Source organism: Fundulus heteroclitus, chromosome 9, assembly GCF_011125445.2.
Source record: "Fundulus heteroclitus isolate FHET01 chromosome 9, MU-UCD_Fhet_4.1, whole genome shotgun sequence".
In the NCBI taxonomy this organism is placed as follows: Eukaryota; Metazoa; Chordata; class Actinopteri; order Cyprinodontiformes; family Fundulidae; genus Fundulus; species Fundulus heteroclitus.
Genome location: NC_046369.1, coordinates 6,211,450 through 6,231,334, shown reverse-complemented (window position 1 = coordinate 6,231,334; position 19,885 = coordinate 6,211,450). Strand labels below are relative to the sequence as shown.

General features: G+C 39.8%; 1 protein-coding gene across 1 annotated transcript in view; it reads right to left on the bottom strand.

Moving 5' to 3' along the window:
- Window positions 1–19,885, bottom strand: part of ror1 (receptor tyrosine kinase-like orphan receptor 1) — a 64,581-nt gene that overhangs the window by 7,327 nt on the left and 37,369 nt on the right. The window contains exons 4-8 of the mRNA XM_036140903.1: window positions 14,127–14,254; window positions 8,482–8,799; window positions 6,277–6,522; window positions 3,841–4,052; window positions 288–467 (exon numbers count right to left, since the gene is read on the bottom strand). Of these exons, the coding sequence (XP_035996796.1) occupies window positions 288–467; window positions 3,841–4,052; window positions 6,277–6,522; window positions 8,482–8,799; window positions 14,127–14,254 (1,084 nt within the window). The remainder of the gene's footprint in view (window positions 1–287; window positions 468–3,840; window positions 4,053–6,276; window positions 6,523–8,481; window positions 8,800–14,126; window positions 14,255–19,885) is intronic.

Here is a 19,885-nt window from a genome sequence, read left to right as displayed (position 1 = left end):
ACAACTGGTCATTAGCTACTGTGGTGTATTTTAGGTACACTGGGCTTCCCATGGAGTGCATTTAAATCTCTGGGTAGGATGTTTGTTAAGTCTCTCTCACACAACATTTCTCTAGACTTTCTCCTCCTCACTGAACAAATTAAAATACAAATGATCGAACAAGCTCAAGTTAAAACTGGAGACTTCGCCTTATGCTGCAAGGTCAATATTTCTCTTCCATGCCTTTTGACCTATTTCAGCACTTTAAATATGAAAAACAAAACAGCGATGCGTCAAACGTTCTGTACCTGCTGGAAGTCTGTCCACTGCTGGGCGGTGGAAATGTCCTTTAGAGTCTTAATGGCCACAAGCTGCGCCTGGTCCATGCCCGGCAGGTACAGATGACCCTTGTAGATCTTTCCCAACGTGCATTCTCCGAGTTCCTCCATGAAACGCACCGCCGACAGGGGAAGCTCTTTGGCTTTGCTCTGTGAAGACGAGTGAAACCTGACATCAATGTGTGGCAGAAAACTGGGTCATTATTTTTTGGTTTATTTTATTTCGGGTTCTAATTTTTACACATACAAGCTATGTGAGACCGAACATCAGCTGAAGATGTTAAATTAATAGGAGGAAAATAAATCTCCTTGAGAATTTTTAATTGTTCAGGTCAGGCTTAATCCATTACATCACCGCCTAATAACTCCCCTAACAGTTTTGGAAGGCGGCGAGGGAAAATGTGAAATCAGGCAACATATCCTGTGCTGAAAAATGTGATTTGGCTCTCAGCTTAAGTAACATTTGGGGAAAATTACCTCCCAAGTCAGCAAACTGAAGAATCTGCGGCAGAAATAACAGAAAAGGCTGTTAGGCTAATTGTGAAGGAGGGCTTTGTGTGCCACATTCTTAATTTATTACGTATTGCTTTTGTTATTTACAAGCCAGCACAGTCCAGAAATGCTACGGCATTTCAGTCCGGAGACACAGAAAGAGCAACTCTGTGGAACAAAGGGCTAAAAAAACCCTTTTCCCTTTGGGAATAGATTTAATCAGTCAAAGGGTCCTTTTTGAAACCACCGAATCCTATCATTACCCACTTTGACTAGAGTCATCTCCATGACCAGCAGATTCATTAATGGTTAATGAATAAGCGTCTTAAGTCAGATTTGTATCACTAGAAATCACTTAGGATGAGCTGAACTCAGTAAGAGTAAGTTTAAATTATTTCTATGTGTTACTATGAGCATTACTGGAGTGCTGTGATGGTAAACAGTGTGTGTGTGTGTGTGTGTGTGTGTGTGCTCCATTAGGGGTGTGTGAGGTTGGATTTGGGAGAAGATGAAAAGTGAGCGAAGGTTGGCAGAGATTTTTAAATTCCAGGAACTCCGAGTTGAATAATGAAATTCCTCTGTGAGCACGACACACACACACACACACACACACACACACACACACACACACACACACACACACACACACACACACACACACAGGTCGGCGTGAGCTCGGAGGGGGGTGTGAGTACATGCTGAATATTAGGAGAAGAGCAGATGTTTTTAGTTATGGGTTTGTTTCACCCCATCGTTACTCCCACACCCAAAGCCTCAGATCCTCTTTACACCACCACAGGTTTGTGTGTGTGTGTGTGTGTGTGTGTGTGTGTGTGTGTGTGTGTGTGTGTGTGTGCGCTCGCGACAGCGTCTAAGAGAATTGTTACAGGTTCTGGCCCCTCCATGACCCTGAAAAAAGCCTGCTGGATAGCACCCAAATCCTAAAACATTATCAAATGATGAGTCAAAGAAAAGAGAAGCAGTTTCCTTAGAAATCTATTTAAATATAATCTCTTGAAAAATAATTCATGGCCTTCTACATTTGTCCCATTTTGTTGTGCTACAACCACAACAGCACAAGCAAATGGGAAGAGGAAGGAAAAAAATTATACCTGGTCTTAATATTTATTTTTTTCTTTTACAAATGAAAATCTGCAAAGTGTGGCGTACATTTGTTTTCAGCTCTCCCTGAGTCAATACTTTCCAAACCCTCCTATTGCTGTAATTCCAGCTTCACATCTTTGGGGCTGATCTCCACAGCTCCTCCAGGATTACCACAGAGTTAACTTTTGGTTGCTTCTCCGATTCGTGCTCTCCTCATCCCGCTTTATCAGCTCGGGTTGACGGCCGTGTCTCTTTCCATTTTCAGTCGGTAGGGGTCAACAGTGCTCAGTGAAATGTTCAAAGCTTGAGGGAATTTTGGATATTCCAACCCTGCTTTAAATTTCCGTAAAACCTTATCCCCGACCTGTCTGCTGCGATGCTGTTTGTTCGCTAATGTTTAAATCGACATCTGTGTACTGAGATGAAATTACACAAGGGTGGATTTGACTTATCAATTAAGGTTGCCATTATTAATAAGTAAAAAGTATCTATCCTTTTTCTTCCACTTCACAGTTACAAACTACTTTGTATTGATCTGCCACTTAAAACCTCAATAAAATACATTACAAATGTGACAGAATGTGGCAAAGGTCAAAGGGTATGAATGGTTCTGCAAGGAGTTTTTGCACTTTTAGTAAACTTTAAATCCTCATCAATTTCAAACTAATAAACACATGTTGTCAAAATTCTTTCCAGTCTGGGGAAAAAAAAACAAAAAACGCCTGCCTTGCCTCATGGCTTGGAAGACGTTTCAGGTCCAACAATAAACTGAATTACTTATTGAATGCATGCTTGTCACTTTAAATTAAAAAAAAAAAAAAACGCTTTGTTTCCTGAGAACTTGACTCTTTGCAGATACATATTTGTATCCAAACCATACAGAGGAATGAGCTATTGTGGTAAGAGAAACATTTGTTCACGCCAAAAACGGCTTAAATAAACAAGCAAAAACGATTGGACTCTGCTCCTCTTAGTTGTTAATATAATATTATACAAATTACAGTGTACATCGGAGAGAAATATTGATAAAATGACACACAGACGTGGAATGGCCGAGTGTGCGACCTTAAAGGACCATGATGTGAACTATAGGCTGTCTGGAAGTGCGCTAGAAGGAGTCTCTGCGAATGACAGGAGGAGACACGAAGGAAGAATAAGATGTCCTTCACGGGGGGATGGAGGGAGAGGACATGAGGAGAGGACGGGATAAGTGAAAGCAGGAGTGCGAAGGAGCGCTGTGGAAAAACAGACAGTGGGAGAAAAATAAACAGTGGGAAGGAGCTGCAGCTGGACATTCCTGGACCTGCTGAGATCTGATGACAGAGATCTGAAGAGTTCCCTCACGCAGGTCATTTCCACACACTGAACCTTGTAACCCTGGCATGCTGCGAGGCGTCCCAGCCAACACACGGGGTGCTGCGCCGCTGTTTTGACTCCTCCGGTCCGCTCGCGCAGACGAAGAGAGCAAAGGCGCTTTCTTTACGAGAAGTTGCAAGGGGTCCAAAAAAAATGCCGTGCGAGTTAAAAGCGGTTTATTAAATTAACTTGCGGTACTAAGTCAAAGAGGGGTCTTTGTTTCTAATGTCTAACGTCTTTATGATGTGTCTAAGATATGAGGGTGGAAATCTGGAGAGCACTCCATCAACCAGAGACGTTTGGAGGTCTAAGTGTTTTCCTGAAAGTACTTGGTCTTTAAAAAATACTGTTTTAGGCACAAAGGCCTATAAGGCCTTACTAAAGGTTAAAAATCACCCCAAAATAGCAAGAAAGTCACATCTAAACTTCACAATTATTGTAACTGAACCTGCGATAACACGATCAGCAACATAACTTTACCGATTCATTTTCTTTTAATTCCAAGTGAAAAATTAGAGCCTACAAAGAGCATGAAGTCAGTCACAATGGTACGTGTTGGCTTGTGTAGTACCTTTGGTTTGTAGGCAGTTGTGAGCATGGACATCTCAACATTTTGACCTCGCACTGGTTTCTGCGGACGAGCAGCCGGAGGCCTGGAGGACTTCTGGTTGTTGCGGCACACGCAGATGAAGAAGAAAAGCAGAACGATGGCCAAGGGGATCGCCACGCTGGGAACTAGAATGTAAAGGATCTCCATGCTGCCGCCGGACTTGTCTTTGTGGTCTGAAACAGGGGAGGGGGGGGGGGGGCATTGTTAATGGTGTGACCATACTCTACATCAATACTATTCATAAAATAGAATAGAAAGTAGAAATAGAAAGTACTCCTAGTAAGCAGTTACATTTACTTGAGTAACATTTTGACCAAAATGTAGTTTTGGGAGTAGCTTTATGCCACCATAATTCTTACTTTTACTTGAGTCAATAGCTACTCTTATTTGAGTAAAATGTCTGGTAACTTCACTGAGTAAAGAACAAACTTGTTTTGACCAAAGATGCACCTGAGAGACACACCTGCAGTTTCCATTAAGGTCAGAGTTCTTGTTTGTACAAAAGTTTTGTTGTTTTAATGGTATTTTCTATTGAGTTAATTGAGACATTTACAGGTCCAGTAACCATGCAGTAAACAGTAGATATTGTCATTGGAAGTACTTTACCCTGTCCTAACTTAGTGTATATACATTACCTGCTTGGTTTCATTAGTTTTATGTTGGAAAAACACTGTTTAGAAGAATGTCTCTTGTGCCTGAATTTGTTACTTAAATGTTTTATGTTAGTCGTTAAAATACCAGAATTTGTACATCCTTTAATATTTTTTACCTGACCAACTACATGATTTTTTAAAATATTAAATCAGTTGTTATAACTTTTGCTGCCGTTGACTTTTTTTACTCCATATATTTTATTGTTCAGCTGTTAACAAGTATCTGTTTCTTGGACGGAGCCACTGATGGAGATATTACTGTCACTGTGCTTGTTTACTCACTTGATGTTTGTTAATGATAGAAAGTGTCTTTTGTATCAGTGCTTCTGGGTTAAAGTCCAGGATAACGCAATTGATTAACTGCTGCCATTAATTAACAATCTGTACTCTCTTTTTTTCTTTCTACAGAATGTACCACTTGCTTGTTACTTCGATGTTTAACTGAGTCCGCTTCTTAAACAAAACTACTGATGGATTATTGCCATCATTATCCCTGCATAGTCACCTTATCCCCCCCCTTCCCAATAGAAAGTACCCCTCTTCTAATGCTTCAGTGTTTTTTCTGTCTTTCTTGAATGAACGCATGGGTGGAGCTATTGTTGTGTAAACTCTGTACTTTCTTGAAATGTTTTCCCATAAAAAGTAACCCTGGCCTGTGTTCAGGTGAATGTCTTCCCTTAAAGGAGCCACTTAAGCTACTGTTCCTTACAACTCCTTGTACTTTCTTTAACTATAAATACAAAATATTTCCATTAAACTGGTTGAATGGTGGTCCTATTACTACTAATTCTTTAAACAACAATTTTGCTTAAAAATGTTGGTACCTTTATTTTATCCATTACAAAACAAAAAAGCTAGCAGTCTGAGTGAATTGTTGGTTGTTTTAACCACACTTAGTTTATAGACCACAGGTCCAGTTCAAGCAGAAATTTAAAATTTAAGTCCGAAAAGTGTGAAATTGGTCTTTATTCGGGTTGAGCGTTCAATCGGTGGGTCAGAAACCAAAATACTGATGGAAAAAAATTTTAAGATCAATGTTTAACAAGGAAAAAGTTTGGAAAGCCAAACATTTTTCCATCATCAATTTTCTTTTTTTTCCTCATACCTATCTAGACCTGAAAAATAGTTGACTAAAATTTCAGACTTTTCAGAAACCCTGTGTTCATATGAAACATTTTTACGCAGTTGGTCGTCCTACACAAATGGAAAAAATAAGTTACACCCCGAAAGAAAGAGCACTCTTCAGGAGTATCACAGTGGAGGAAAATGAAAGAAATCTATAGTTTGTATGTTTTAAGCCATTTCAGTAGTTATTTTTATAAAACTAATTTGAGAAATAGTTTTTTTTTTTTCATCTTTTGGTTTAAGCTTGCGGCTAAAGTGCACTGTAGCGGCTTGTTTGAGTTTAAAAAAAATATACATTTCATTCAGTTTGAGCTCCTGTAGCGTGATCCATTGCTTCCACCTCCCTCCTTCCAAGAGCGAGTTTATTTATCTACTTAATAAACCCTTCCAGCGTCTTAGTAGATGAAATGCTGTTTAAATAAAGCCAGGATTTGGTGGAAGGAGTCAGCCAGGAGCGATCTAAAAATTCTGTGCTCCACGCACAACTAAAAATGGTGACATACAAAGAGGGTGAAAAAAAGAAAAGTGAGGACGGATAATGTTTCTAAGCCAGTAACAAACACAATGTAAAAGAAACATAAAAACTATAAGCTTTTACATTTCTATTCCAGTATCTCACCACAGATTGGAATTTCGCAGAGCTCCGTGCGGACGCTTTCATCCAGCGTGAAGCACCAGGGGGCTTCGTGTTTGTTCCCCGGGTTGCGGCAGTAAGAGTGGCCCCCGTTGAGCTCCGTGTAGCGGACTGCCAGGTAGGTGTGGCTGTGAGGATACTGGGAGTTCCACGGCTGACACTGACGGCCCGATTTGGTCACGCTCACCGTCCCTCTGTAGTCTGCCCCAGTGTTGTTGTAACACTTGTGACCTAGGAAACATAAAGGTGAGGTGTTTAACGCCTGCCCCCCCAAACCTGCTTAACAAGGCTAAATACCATCACTTAGACCGAAAAGATGCAAAAAAAACAACAACAACATTTTTCTGACAGAAAAAGAGCATTTTGGGTTATGGTATCTAAACAAGGCCTTACACATAATACATGGCGACGTAGCAATTGTACAACCTAGAAACCTTTCACTCTCAAGGCTGTAAACGGAGAAAATTATATTTTCTTGATAAAAAAAGACCAATTTTATTGGAATATGTCAAATGGGTATGTGCAATGTTATTTGTGACACGGAAAATGAATATAGTCAGCAAAATCCTCAATGCAGGAAATTCAGTTAAGTGCCATGGTAGTAAACCACTAAGGAGATAATATTTCTCACCAAAAAGTCTCCCTGTTGGACCCCCCCCCCCCTTCCCCCCAACACCCCAAGATTATAACAGATGGAACAACCCAAAGTTTAGGGAAGAGGAGACAACACAGGGTATACTACAGCTAGGACAGCTAGGCTGAGCAGGCAGGCAACAGCCGGACCACTGGGGTGGCAGCAGATTATCTCAGAATTTGTGTTCACTGCTTTCATCCTTGATAGACATTGTGATTTTCACTGATGCCTGATTGTGCCATTCTAGGCTGTATTTAGGCTTTATTTAATTTCATGGTTTTTTTTAAATATATTTCCTAATTTCATACATGACAATGAATACAGCCATCATTACAGAACTACTACTAGCCCGAACACAGAAAAAAAGAAAGGTTCTAAACATTATGATCTGGGGCCTCATGTACGAAAGAGTGCGCAGCTTTCACACTAAACGTTGCTGGTAGGGAAAAATCCAGAAACTTGTGCCGCACATAAAAACTTCAGACGTATGAAACCGTGTGTAGACGGGTCACCGCATGCGTTACCTTGATAATTACCAATGTATGTGGAATTGGATGCGCCCGCATCTCGCCCCCCTAATTACATATGCAAATCAGTAAAAAATACCCAGAAGTCACCCACCATGTGTCGGGGGACGGCTCAGGCATGTTAACTCCCCACCCTGTCAGTCATCATCAGGTGCCTGCAGGCCAGCAGGATCTCTGAGCACAAGCTCCCTCTGCATTCTTCCGCTGGCATTGTCCTCCAGCAGTGCCAAAGACGCCATTGTTCCACAATTACGTGCAACTTTACGTCCATAACTTTTTCAAACTTATGGACGTTTGACTGGAATCATCACACCTGTTTTATTATGAATTAATCTGCTGATCCAAGTCTGACTTATTTTTTAGAAAGAATGAAAACGTCCGATAGATGATTGACACACATTTAATGCGTCAATGCGCATTTACATCTACATGCAACAGAAAACAGAGGAACAGTCACAGTTTACATCCGATCGAGGTTGTTTCATTTTGATGAACGTTACTTTATTGTGCGAGACTAAATGGGATTCTATTTCTTTCTACAGGTTTGTACCATAAAAACTTCAAATGCGAAAAGTTTTTTTTTGGTTCGATGTTCCTTGGGTTAAATAAAACTTAATGGAGTTATATTTCAGTGGATTTGGGGGAGTTTTAGTACTTTGTGTCTTTTTTTATTGTCGATAAGAGAAGTTAGCGTTGCCACCGCACATTTTCGCGGCAAGTCATAAATTTGAGAGGATAGGCGCACACTTTCACGCAACATAAATTTTTGTACATGCCAAGTTGGGCGTTAAACATAGTTTTTGTTGTGCATACACGAGGCCCCTAGACTTTATTAAACCCTCGTGCTTCATACATATATGTTTAGCCATGGAAAGTTCATGGATTCTCTTTTTTTTTACCTGCAAGAAAGTGGCAAAAAATTGTTAAAAAACTACAACCAGATCTAAAATCCTCTGAGACTGAATAAGAATGGTTGTTAGAGAACAATGAAGCAATGCATGTTGCAGAAAAGCATTAAACTGCTCTTACTCTTGTTAATAGGCTCAGCCATGGGGATCCCGATCCTTAAACAGTTGGCAGCCTTGGGGCTGTCCGAGGCAGCCAGCTCCTCACAGTTCGGCAGTTTGAGGCTCTTCAGTATGATGGGGTTGGAGCGGGCGATGATGTACTCCGTCTTGCACAAATCATTCTCCAGGATCTCGCATTCGTCCTTACAAAGGTCCCGAGGCTTGTCGATGCCCGAGGTGCGGTCGCACGTCGGAAAGGCAAAGTGGCAGAGAGACGGGATGGCAAACTGGGAGCAACGGTCGGACAGGTGATTAGAAGTCCCGATCATGGTGAAGGCAGCTGGAAACAAGAACGGAAACGAGCTTTAAAACGTAAGCACGAAAAGAAAGGAATCCACATGTTTTAAAGATTCTCAAAAGCATTACTGAAACAAAATGCATTAGAAGTTTGCAACCGTGTGCTTCTTACACTGCAAAAACAGATCTAAAAACAATTCAATTCAATTCAATTTTATTTATATAGCGCCAAATCATGAAACATGTCATCTCAAGGCACTTTACAAAATCAAGTTCAATCATATTATACAGATTGGGTCAGATTATACAGATTGGTCAAAAATGTCCTATATAAGGAAACCAGTTGATTGCATCAAAGTCCCGACAAGCAGCATTCACCCCTGGGGAACCGTAGAGCCACAGGGAGAGTCGTCTGCATTGTACATGGCTTTGCTGCAATCCCTCATACTGAGCAAGCATGAAGCGACAGTGGGAAGAAAAACTCCCCATTAACGAGAAGGAAAACCTCCGGCAGAACCGGGCAAAACCTCTGGCAGAACCAAAAACAAGTAAAATATTCTTAAAGTAAGTCTATTTGTCCTCGATTTGAGCCAGTAAATAAGATTATCTGCCAATGGAATGAGTATCTTTACCCCTAAAATAAGATAATTAGACATACTGCACTTGAAATAAGAGGATGGAGATGAATCGTTCCTATTTTAAGAGCAAATATCTTATTCCATTGGCAAATAGTCTTATTTACCTTATTTTAAGAAAATTTAACTTATTTTTAGTTCTATTTTTGCAGTGTATAAAAGCAGCTCCCATCTTTTTGCGGGCTTCTTTTGTTATCCACACACACAATGACAAAAAAAAAAAAAAAAAAAAAAAAAAAGAACAGACCACAAAGGTGCCTTTTGGACGTATAACTCATAGCTGTGGAGTTATTACAAGCACATGCTTTTTCCGTGGCTGTCATAACCAGTGCGATGGCTTTGTCCCGTTTAGAGAAGATGACAAGACGTTAAAAAGCTGATAAGTGAAGTTGCTCACCATCCAAACGTTCCTGCTACACATCCTGTTTGAATAAAAGTGATCGTAAAGACCAATATGGGTGACATTTATCCCAAGATGCTGAATATTGATGCCCGGAGCTGAAATATGTATGATTTATAGCCCTACTGTCAGCTTATTATGATGCAGTGGTCGCATAAATCACTTGTCCTTGACGTCTGGGATTGAAGTCTGGGTTCAGATAACGTTGTGTCCATGAACCGTTCAGGAGGTGAAGCTGACAGCTGCATAGATGTCGTCAATAACATTCACATTAAACTGCTCTCTAAGGACGTGTGCGCACAAATAAGCAAAACAAAGGAACAGAAGCGGAAACGCAGACCTTTAGAACAGTATGGCACCGTGGGCCATGTGTGCCCCATAAACAAGAGACAAAGCTGAACTCTCATTGAACTCTGATGGCTCGTCTGCTTTCCCAGACATAAGGATGAGGATGAGGATTAAAAAAAAAATTAAAAAAGATTTGCAGAAAGGTCTCACTTATATGCAGAGAATTAGTCTCTTATCAATATAACGCTGATGGTTTAAAGACGCACAGCAGCATGCACAGGAAAATGAAACATAATAATATCCTAATAGAAATTCTCAAACTGCTTTAAAGCAGTGGTGTCCAAAGTGCGGACTGGGGGCCATTTGCGGCCTCTGAACTGATTTTGTGTGGCCCTCCCCCCTCCCCCCCTGACCACAACTGAAGGATGATACAGATTTGGCTCACCAGCGCAGGTGGTTAGCACAGATGGAGACATTTTTATTAATGAGGGTCGAATTATTCCAGGAAAACTGAAATCGTATTTAACAATGGAAAATGTTCATTTATGGCAGTTACTTTTACTCAAAAGCAGAGTTCAGAGCACCCAGATCGGCTTTAATTAACTGTTTCACACTAAGAATTTTCAAAGAAATAGTGACAGAAATCCAGTTCTCACTGCTAATTGATTGATTGATTTTTTTCCAACTGAGCCCAAAGGAGTTTGCTAACTGGATGCCTTTCTTTTGATAAGCAAAACGTGTAAACCCTTCATTAGTTTTGGATCTACAATGAGTTACACATACCTTTACTACAAAAAAATAATCAGACTCTGCTTAAATAAATATTGCATGCTTAGTTTATTGTTAAGCTGATAATAAATAACCACAATAGAATTTTTATGACTTTAGGGATTAAATTTTAGTTTATTTCCCGTGAGTACTCCGTTCTGATGATCCTTATAGAGAAAGTTTTCTACTTGTTCTTTTAACAGTCAATGCTCACTGCAGGTCTGCTGGTGGTTCCTAGAGTCTCTAAAAGTAGAATGGGAGGCAGATCCTTTAGCTATCAGGCTCCTCTCCTGTGGAACCAACTCCCAGTTTTGGTCCGTGAGGCAGACACCCTGTCTACTTTTAAGACTAGGCTTAAAACTTTTCTTTTTGACAAAAATTATAACTAGTGGCTCATGTTACTCTCAGCTACCTTTATAGTTTTACTGCTATAGGCTTAGGCTACTGGAGTATATCAGGATCTAATTTTCCCACTCTATTGAGTTCTACTGTTCTTCAATTATGCATTATGTGTTGTCATTTCTGCTTTAACTTTCTGTTCTCTCTCTTTTATCTTCATAGTAGGTACACCTGGTCTGGCGTTCTGTTAACTGTGACATCATCCAGAGAAGACGGCTCACCCGCTACTACCATCTAATGTAGAACAGATTAATAGATCAATGTGTGCTTCTGTGCTTTTTTATCTCTCTTGTTGTGTCTCTGTTCTGTCTTCTGTAACCTCCAGTCGGTCGAGGCAGATGACCGTTCATACTGAGCCCGGTTCTGCCGGAGGTTTTTCCTTCCCGCTAATGGGTGGTTTTTCTTCCCACTGTCGCTTCATGCTTGCTCAGTATGAGGGATTGCAGCAAAGCCATGTACAATGCAGATGACTCTTCCTGTGGCTCTACGCTTCCCCAGGAGTGAATGCTGCTTGTCGGGACTTTGATGCAATCAACTGGTTTCCTTATATAGGACATTTTTGACCAATCTGTATAATCTGACCCAATCTGTATAATATGATTGAACTTGACTTTGTAAAGTGCCTTGAGATGACATGTTTCATGATTTGGCGCTATATAAATAAAATTGAATTGAATTGAATAGTTTATTGTTAAGATGATAATAAATAACCACAATAGAAATTTTATGACTGTAGTTTTTAAAATTATTAAATTTATTTCGGCCGATGAGTACTTCCAACTTGATGATTTTGGCCCTTGTAACAAAAAAGTTTGGACACTTCTGCTTTTGAGGCAATGCTTCTGAACTTTTACCGCAGCAGCTAGTTGTGCTGCAGTGTTAATGCTGGTTAGTAATGAACAGCAATAATTTACATTTTCTATTGTGAGGAAAATAATTTTATGTCACTAACAACTCCTTAATTTACCTTGTAAGCAATGAGACCTGGTAGTTCTTTCAAACTCTTGTAACTTTCTGTAGCAGCTCCCTAACGCCCATGATGAGGCCTAAATGGGTAGGAAATTAGCTGAAAAAAAACCAGGTCTCAAATGGGATTGTCCGTGGGTTTAAAATGACCCCATGTTAATTGTTCATCCAGAACTCATATAGGACAATTGCAAATAAAAATGGGGACCCATATGGGTCTTGGATGTACTAGCTTGTTTGAACTGATGTCATTAGTACCTATTTAAGACCCAGGGGGCCCAGTTGGTTTGACCAAAATAGTCTGAATTTCATCAACACAATCAGGTTCCATGCGTGGAACCCATTGTGATACTTAGTACACAATTAGCAAGAGCAAAACCCATATGGGGCCCACATATACCTTTTGGCTGAACAGCTATGCTACAGAAAAAACACTGTATCGGCAGATTTGATTTAGGCTGTTTCTTTATTTGTGTCTTTTTCTTAAACATTAATATTCCAAACATTTTAATTAGCAGGATAAATTGCTTTGGCGGACCAGATTCGGCCCGCGAGCCTCGAGTTTGACACCCCTGCTGTAAAGAATCCGGTAACTCATTTAGCTACTTACATTGCTACTAGCCATGGCTCATTAGAGTAGTTTTAAAGGAAACACACAAGTAAACACAGCTTTTGACGTGTCAAAGAAGTATGCCTCAATAATTTTCAATGAAACAGCCCTGAATCAAGGCGCTACATTGTTTGGCCCCTGGGGTCAGCAGCCTTTGTCTGCCTGTTGTCTTGCCAAATGAATTTTGTCCAGTCACAATTCAGTTTGTTCTAAATGCTAGGCATATAAAAAAGGTTCTTTGACTAAACAAAGAAATATTAGAATTTTTTTAAATAAATCTGAAATTATGCAGAAATTGCCAAATAAACAAACAAAAAATGTGTTAGTTTGTTAATATTGTGACCAAAGTTATTGAGAGCCAGTGTAGAGGGTCGTGGAGGCAGACCCTGGGCTCAGCATCATTTAAGGGAATGTCAACAATGGCGCCTGAGCTGGTGGATCCCAGTGATATGGTTTGTCCACAAAATACATGAGAGTGGGATTAGAATACATGCCCTATTAACAAAAATAACTGAATTTATTGATATTTAAAACACAAGGATGTATTTTCGGTCTTGAAAACCGACATCTCTCTTTTATGGTGGTTGAGGTTCCACTATGAAGAAACTGTGTGATGGTAAATTATTTCTACATTATAAACTTTAGCAATTACAGTAACGAGGTTTCAAACCTCTCATAATTACACAGTTCAGAAATTAATTTCCAAATCAAGACCCGTGTGTGCAAATTCAGTTTCAATTGAGACTACTTCAGAATTTCTTTTGTCAAGGACTGTAAAGTATAAAACAAAATATAAAAGAGCAAAAATATGTTGCAAGCAGTTAGAGGTAGTAGTTTTGAATGCAACACACAATGAAGGAAGATTATATTGATTTCCGTTTCAACAAAACAGATCATGTTCTAAAACCTTTGTTTTTCTCTACAAAAAAAGTACTAAATACTCTTTGTTGATGTATGTGTATGTATGTATAGACTGAAAATAGTGGAAGTTTTCAGTTTTGGTGCTTTTAATCTGAAAGGTGAAATGAAACAAAAACATTATACATTATTAGACCCTATCAAGGGTCTAATAATGTAAAAATGTCTCCAACATTTCCACAAACTTTAAATATGTTTAATCAAAGACGGATTAGAGGTTTGAAATCATCACTTATATCGCGTTCTATTCTGTTTCTTTTACTTCAATTTAAAAAGAAAAAAACAAAACACTTTAATATGACAAAAAACAGACAAATTTGCAATCAGAACTGACTAAATAGAAACAACTAAATACACAGAAAGGGTAACTTTTTTTTTTCTCCTACCTGTGATCTGAGTCTCAATTTCCCCCTGCATCTGCAGCGAATCGACGTAGATGCTGCGGTTTCCGATGAAGCGAGCGCAGGCTATGCCTCTGTACGGCTGGCAGAATCCATCTTCATTCATATCCACCCTGACAGCGAGACAGAGACGAGAGGAGGGTCACTTCAAAGTCATCTGCAGACTATTACCACATCTTTCTGAGGCCCGCTGAAACCACACGGGTGCAGTGCATGCCATCGCCTCTAGAGGTCAGTCACAGAATGACTATTTGCCGAAAAACCGCACGGTTAGAGGAGAGAGCCTGGTTCTTGTTGCTGCCTTGGCTTGGCTAAAGATAAGTCATAGTCTTGTCAAGCTGGGATTTAAAACACTCATGCATGCAAATCACAGTTCAAGGCACACATGTAAACCACATTAAGAATTAATATTTGGCTGATGTTGGAGAAATGTCACTACAGGCTGTAATTTAAAACATGTGCCAATAGAGCACCAATGGTTTCATAAGTATTAGGATTCCACTTCATTTAGGGGATTTTCTACGCGTATTACACCAGCTTTTTGCTTCTTTTAAACTGGCCCCCCCACACAACCGTCTTCCTATTCCAAGTGGTCTGATCTCTCACCTCTCCGGTTCTATATATACATCCACGCACACACAAACCACATGCTTACTAGCGAGCTACTCGCTCAGCGTGAGATCACTTAGTCATGAGCTCTAAGTCATGCCATATGGGGACTTGAAGACCAGGCAAAGCCACATTAAATAATAAGTGGGAGGAGGAGGAGGGGGGGGGGGACATGATGCCACTGGGCATAGAGGCACATTATTGGCAGATGTAAAGTGTATCCTAATGCTTCAGACACCCTAATTGGAATAACAGCAAAAGAAGCGATGCTTTTAAAACGAGTAAGACTAAAGATTTGTGAAATGCATTTTGCTATGAACATTTTCAGTAGTTTAATTCACAACGGGTTCTTCATATTATACACCTGTATAAAGCACAGTGTTACCACGGTCATTGCAGCAGGTATTGGTACTTTTGGCGGCAGTGCAAGCAGGCGTGAAGAAGTCGGGGTCTCCGTAAAGTTCGTCAGCAGAATGAAGAATGAAGTTCTCTGGGATATCTTGGCAGACGGCTGCGTTGATGACATTGTTTCTCAAGTCATTAATGACTGCGTTATCGTCACCCTGGACCTCAAACACCCCCTAGATTCAGTGATTCTCTGCTCTTTCACTAGACTCTGGGGCCTGGATATGGCTATATTTAGCGGCTCTTAAAGCACCGCCTCCGACTCTGGTAAATATCAACCAAAACCCTTGAATGGGCTTTGGTTCAAAATCTTCTAAAAAGGTTGTGGTTATTCTTATTGCTTTTGCATTTCTTTCTACCACATTGTTTCCTTCAACTTAACTTTCCATGCACGTACAGTTAATCCCAAAATTATTCATAGCCCAGGCAGATTTAGCTCTGAAATGATATTTCAACTTGACAAACAGGTTTCTGCTGACTGGAAGTAATATTAACGTTTTGGAGACGCCAGAGTTCTGCCTTGAATCTTACAGGAAATATGTGGAAGGAGCAAAAGATGAGGGCGGTGGTTAGGCAGACTTCCTAGCATTAAAGTGTTGCAGCTTGAAGATAAATGGTCAAAATACACTTGTACCACCGGCATTGTTTCATTAATAAATACTTATTAAAAGGTAGTTCAATTTCTTTGTCAGTGACTATTTTTTGCACGACTATCAGGTCCCTGTGATTACGTAAGCTACAAAGAGACAATTCTGTAATTCATTTATATTTTTTATTTGGTTTTATGTAAAATTCTAAATTTCTGGGAAACTTTATTTTGGTATTTCATTAACTGTAAGCAATGATTCCCTAAATTAACATAAATATTTGCTCAAACTATATCATGCTGTGTGCCATGAATCTATGACTTTTACCTTTTGAACTGAATTACTCCAATAACTTAACTTTAGGATTATGTTCCAGTTTACTGAGATGCACCTTTCCCTGTGCTATCAGACACTTCTTTTTAATCACTCTAAGCATATTAAAGTGCGATCTCATGGTTGACAAGTTCAGACACGGACGTTTAGTTTTTATGCTTTAAATTAATAGATGAAACAAAATAAATTACATTATTCTGGTTTTGACGCGGCAACCACAGACCCGAGCCGACAGAGGGAAAGTTGGCAGATTCGGATCACTGCAGATTGGCCGGGGTACTGACTCCGCAAAGATCAAAACGGCTTTAAACTGATTTAAAACTGCAACAGTGTGCACACATAAAAGCATCTGGCTTTCTATACACGCACAATCGCACAAACACCGCTCTAATGACATCAGGAGGGTGTGGAAGTTTGGTGTGGGTCATGGGTCAGTAGGTTCCCTTTCTCTGAGTAATGTTAGGCGACTGAGGGGCCAAGGTCAGTTCACCCTTACCCCTGACTGTGCACATCTTCATGGACTTTCCAGAAACAGATGCACACAATAAAATATAAAAGCACTGGCTTTGCTTACAGTAGGTTTCCCATATTTCACATGTTAAGGTGGTTTAAGCAGATTATATCCTTAGGATGTGGAATTTCCTACTAAAATATTGACATAAAAGTAAAATTTGTGTTGTGGTCTGCCTGGAAAAGAACTTTGCAGGCCTTCAAAAAGCCACAAATGTGAACACCGCTTCAGCTTAAAAAATAAATCGTTCCTGTAGTTATTTAAAAAAAGCCTTTTCAGATTTAAAACCGATCAAAAATAAATCTACATAATGAGACCTATGCGATTTAAAAAAAATAGATCACTGTAAGAGCAGGTTGAACAAAACTCAGAGTCTGATGAAAGATTTTGACAAGATTAAAAGTTAAGTGAGAGTACGAGAAAACACACGCACACAATTACGTGTGCGTGCGGCAGCATGCACCAAAAATGGCTTGGCGAGGGCTGGAGCGTGTCCAGGCGGCAGAGAGGTCAGTGCGTCACTGAGAACGTAGGACACACACATCCATGTGAGCAGAAAGCCACACAAGAGCAAATGACAAGGGAGCGCAGATGATCCACCACGATCCATTAAGATCCCTGCGGTGAAATTACAACTTTGCGTGCTCCGAACGGCTTATTGCCGAACCAGGTCTGCACCGATCACAAGTCACCCACACGCCCTAATGGACTGCCTTTCCTTTTTTAGAATAGCCCTGCTAGAACAGATACAACTTAATTTATATATTATATATATATATATATATATATATATATTATATATATATATATATATATATATATATATATATATATATATATATATATATATATATATATATATATATATATATATATATATAATACATTGTGAGAGACCTGAAGTTTTCAGAAAGTGACTCAGAAGGTTTTCAGAAAGTGACTCTGTTCTCAACTGTGCATCACTTTATGGTGTTGTGTGTTTGTAAGTGAGGAATTCCAGGGAGAGAAGGCCAAGTGCGGTTGCTATTTGGATAAACATCGGACAGTTGTTTGGAGCTTTTATTTTACACACCAATGCCACGGGCCCTCTGTGTCTTTTATAACCCTCAATTATAAGGAAAGCTTTTCCCTCTAAGACAGTGGGAACATAAAAAGGAAGACAGGCCTCTCTGTGGAAGATGTGTAAAGCTGCAGACTCAATGTCCAACTTTATTTTTTTCCATTAGTTTTATGCCTTCATTCAGGTGAGAGTATTTGCTCTTTTTTCAGGGACAGGAAGTCGGAACAGTACAGCAGACGTTAAGGTTTGATTATACACATAAGCATTGCATCTGTCTTTTCTGCTTGTTGATCAATAAATGTTTTGGTGGGTTTTATAACAAGAATCGTCCAAAATAATGCGTGAAAGGACCAAAATCTTGCATACTGATGATGTGGGGCTAGTCTTTCTTCATGGATGGTTCTTTATTATTTATTTCACTTTTTGTTTTCATAAATAATGAACATTTGCCAAGCTGTTCTATTTTTTTATAGGTTTTAATGTTCTTTTTGTTTTCTAAATGTTCCGGTTATAACTTCACTTGTGAATCCCAGTAGATAAATGGTAGAAAACGTGAAAAAGACAAATCGATGCATCATTAAAAGACATGACGAAAGGAACCAACAAGCCATATTGGAGACGTAGCTGCTGCTATCACATCCGTTTTGTCAGAATCCACAATCTCTTCTTTGACAGAAGAACAGCAAGAAGTTGCTTGACCAGCATACATCTGTTGTGGTTTCTCATGGCGTCTGCTGCTTACGATTTAACTCTATGATTGGCTAAAACCAACCTTTGGTAGGCGAGCACTAGGTGTCGCTTCGCCCAATCAGCTCAGAAAGTTCGGCTGAATGTCCCCCATTTCCCCGAATGGATTTGACGGGAGCAGACCCAGATGGATTATGTGCAGAACGTAGAGTGCTACACATGATCTGTCTGCCTCGCCAGGTTAACTTCCTGTTGCCAGAAAGTAGGATAACATACAATAATGTTTGTGGATTGCAATGTGGCAAAACCTGAACAACTTCAAGGGATATGAAAACTTTTACAATACACTGTAAAAATGATGGTCTTTGGAAAGATTAGATTATCTAAACCAACTTTGAATGACTTCTTCTAAGGTGTAAACTGATGGGTGTCAGCTCATATTACAGCACATTATTGCCACCTACTGAAAGGAGTGTGAAGACTATGGTCCTTTTCTCTGAGCCACTCTTTTTTTTGTGCAGAATTTAACAGTGTTTAAATCTTCTCTGAGCCACTCTTAAAAACGGGAAAGACAAAGGAACAAGGCATTCCCTTCCTGATCTTCAGAAGTCAGGAAATGGCTTCTGAAAACCGCTTCTTGCCAAAATCTGAACATATGTACAGTGAGTTTATCTTGCCGTGATGCAAAGAAAAGGCTCAACTTGGACATGTTTGAAGCAAATGCATTAAAGATAAGCCGTTTTTCTCCTTTACATGGTTTTCAGAACTTAAGCAGGCGGTTTAGTACCCATAATGTGACTAAACAAAGTGAAAACTAAAATACTTGCGTGTAAAATGTACCCTGTTAATCCAAAAGTATGAGTTCTTTACCTAATAAAACAGATAAGAATTACAATCATTAATACCAGTCATGCCTGAGAACATATACCATGAAATCAGGTTTATTGAACGTTTCACACACAGATGACTTTCATTCACTTCCAAATATTGGTAGAGTGTACTGACTGGATTATTTCAGGTCTTTTTTCTTGACCTGCGCCTTTCTGGCTGTATTGGAAACGCACGAACGGAACGGTGCTTTGATCTCTGAGGCCACAGTTTACAGCTGATGACAGATGTAACATTGGAGGCAAAGGGAGTTTACTGCTGAGAAGGTAAATGGATGAGCTGACTCCACCATTAATCATCTTCAAGGAGAAGCTGAACTCAACATCAAAGCTCAAACAAACTCGAATCTTTTAAGACTTACAATGGATCAAGATGTCAAGCTGCTCTCTCCGCAGGAACAACCAGTCCTGCAATGGCACAACTCTCCAGCTGCTGCAGTTTTTCAACAAGACAGGGACCAGTGCTAGATGTAGTTTTATTGTCCTTTGGTGCCGTTTATCCAGAGTCATCCACCTGAACCTGAATCTGTTCTGCATCTCTGTTGCAGAATTTTACTGTTTAAACCTTCCACTTAATCTCATTAAATAAACACTTTAAGGTGGGTGACGTTAGTGAAGCCTCCACCGTTTACTTCAGAACCGAGGTTTTGATTACCAAGGAAATG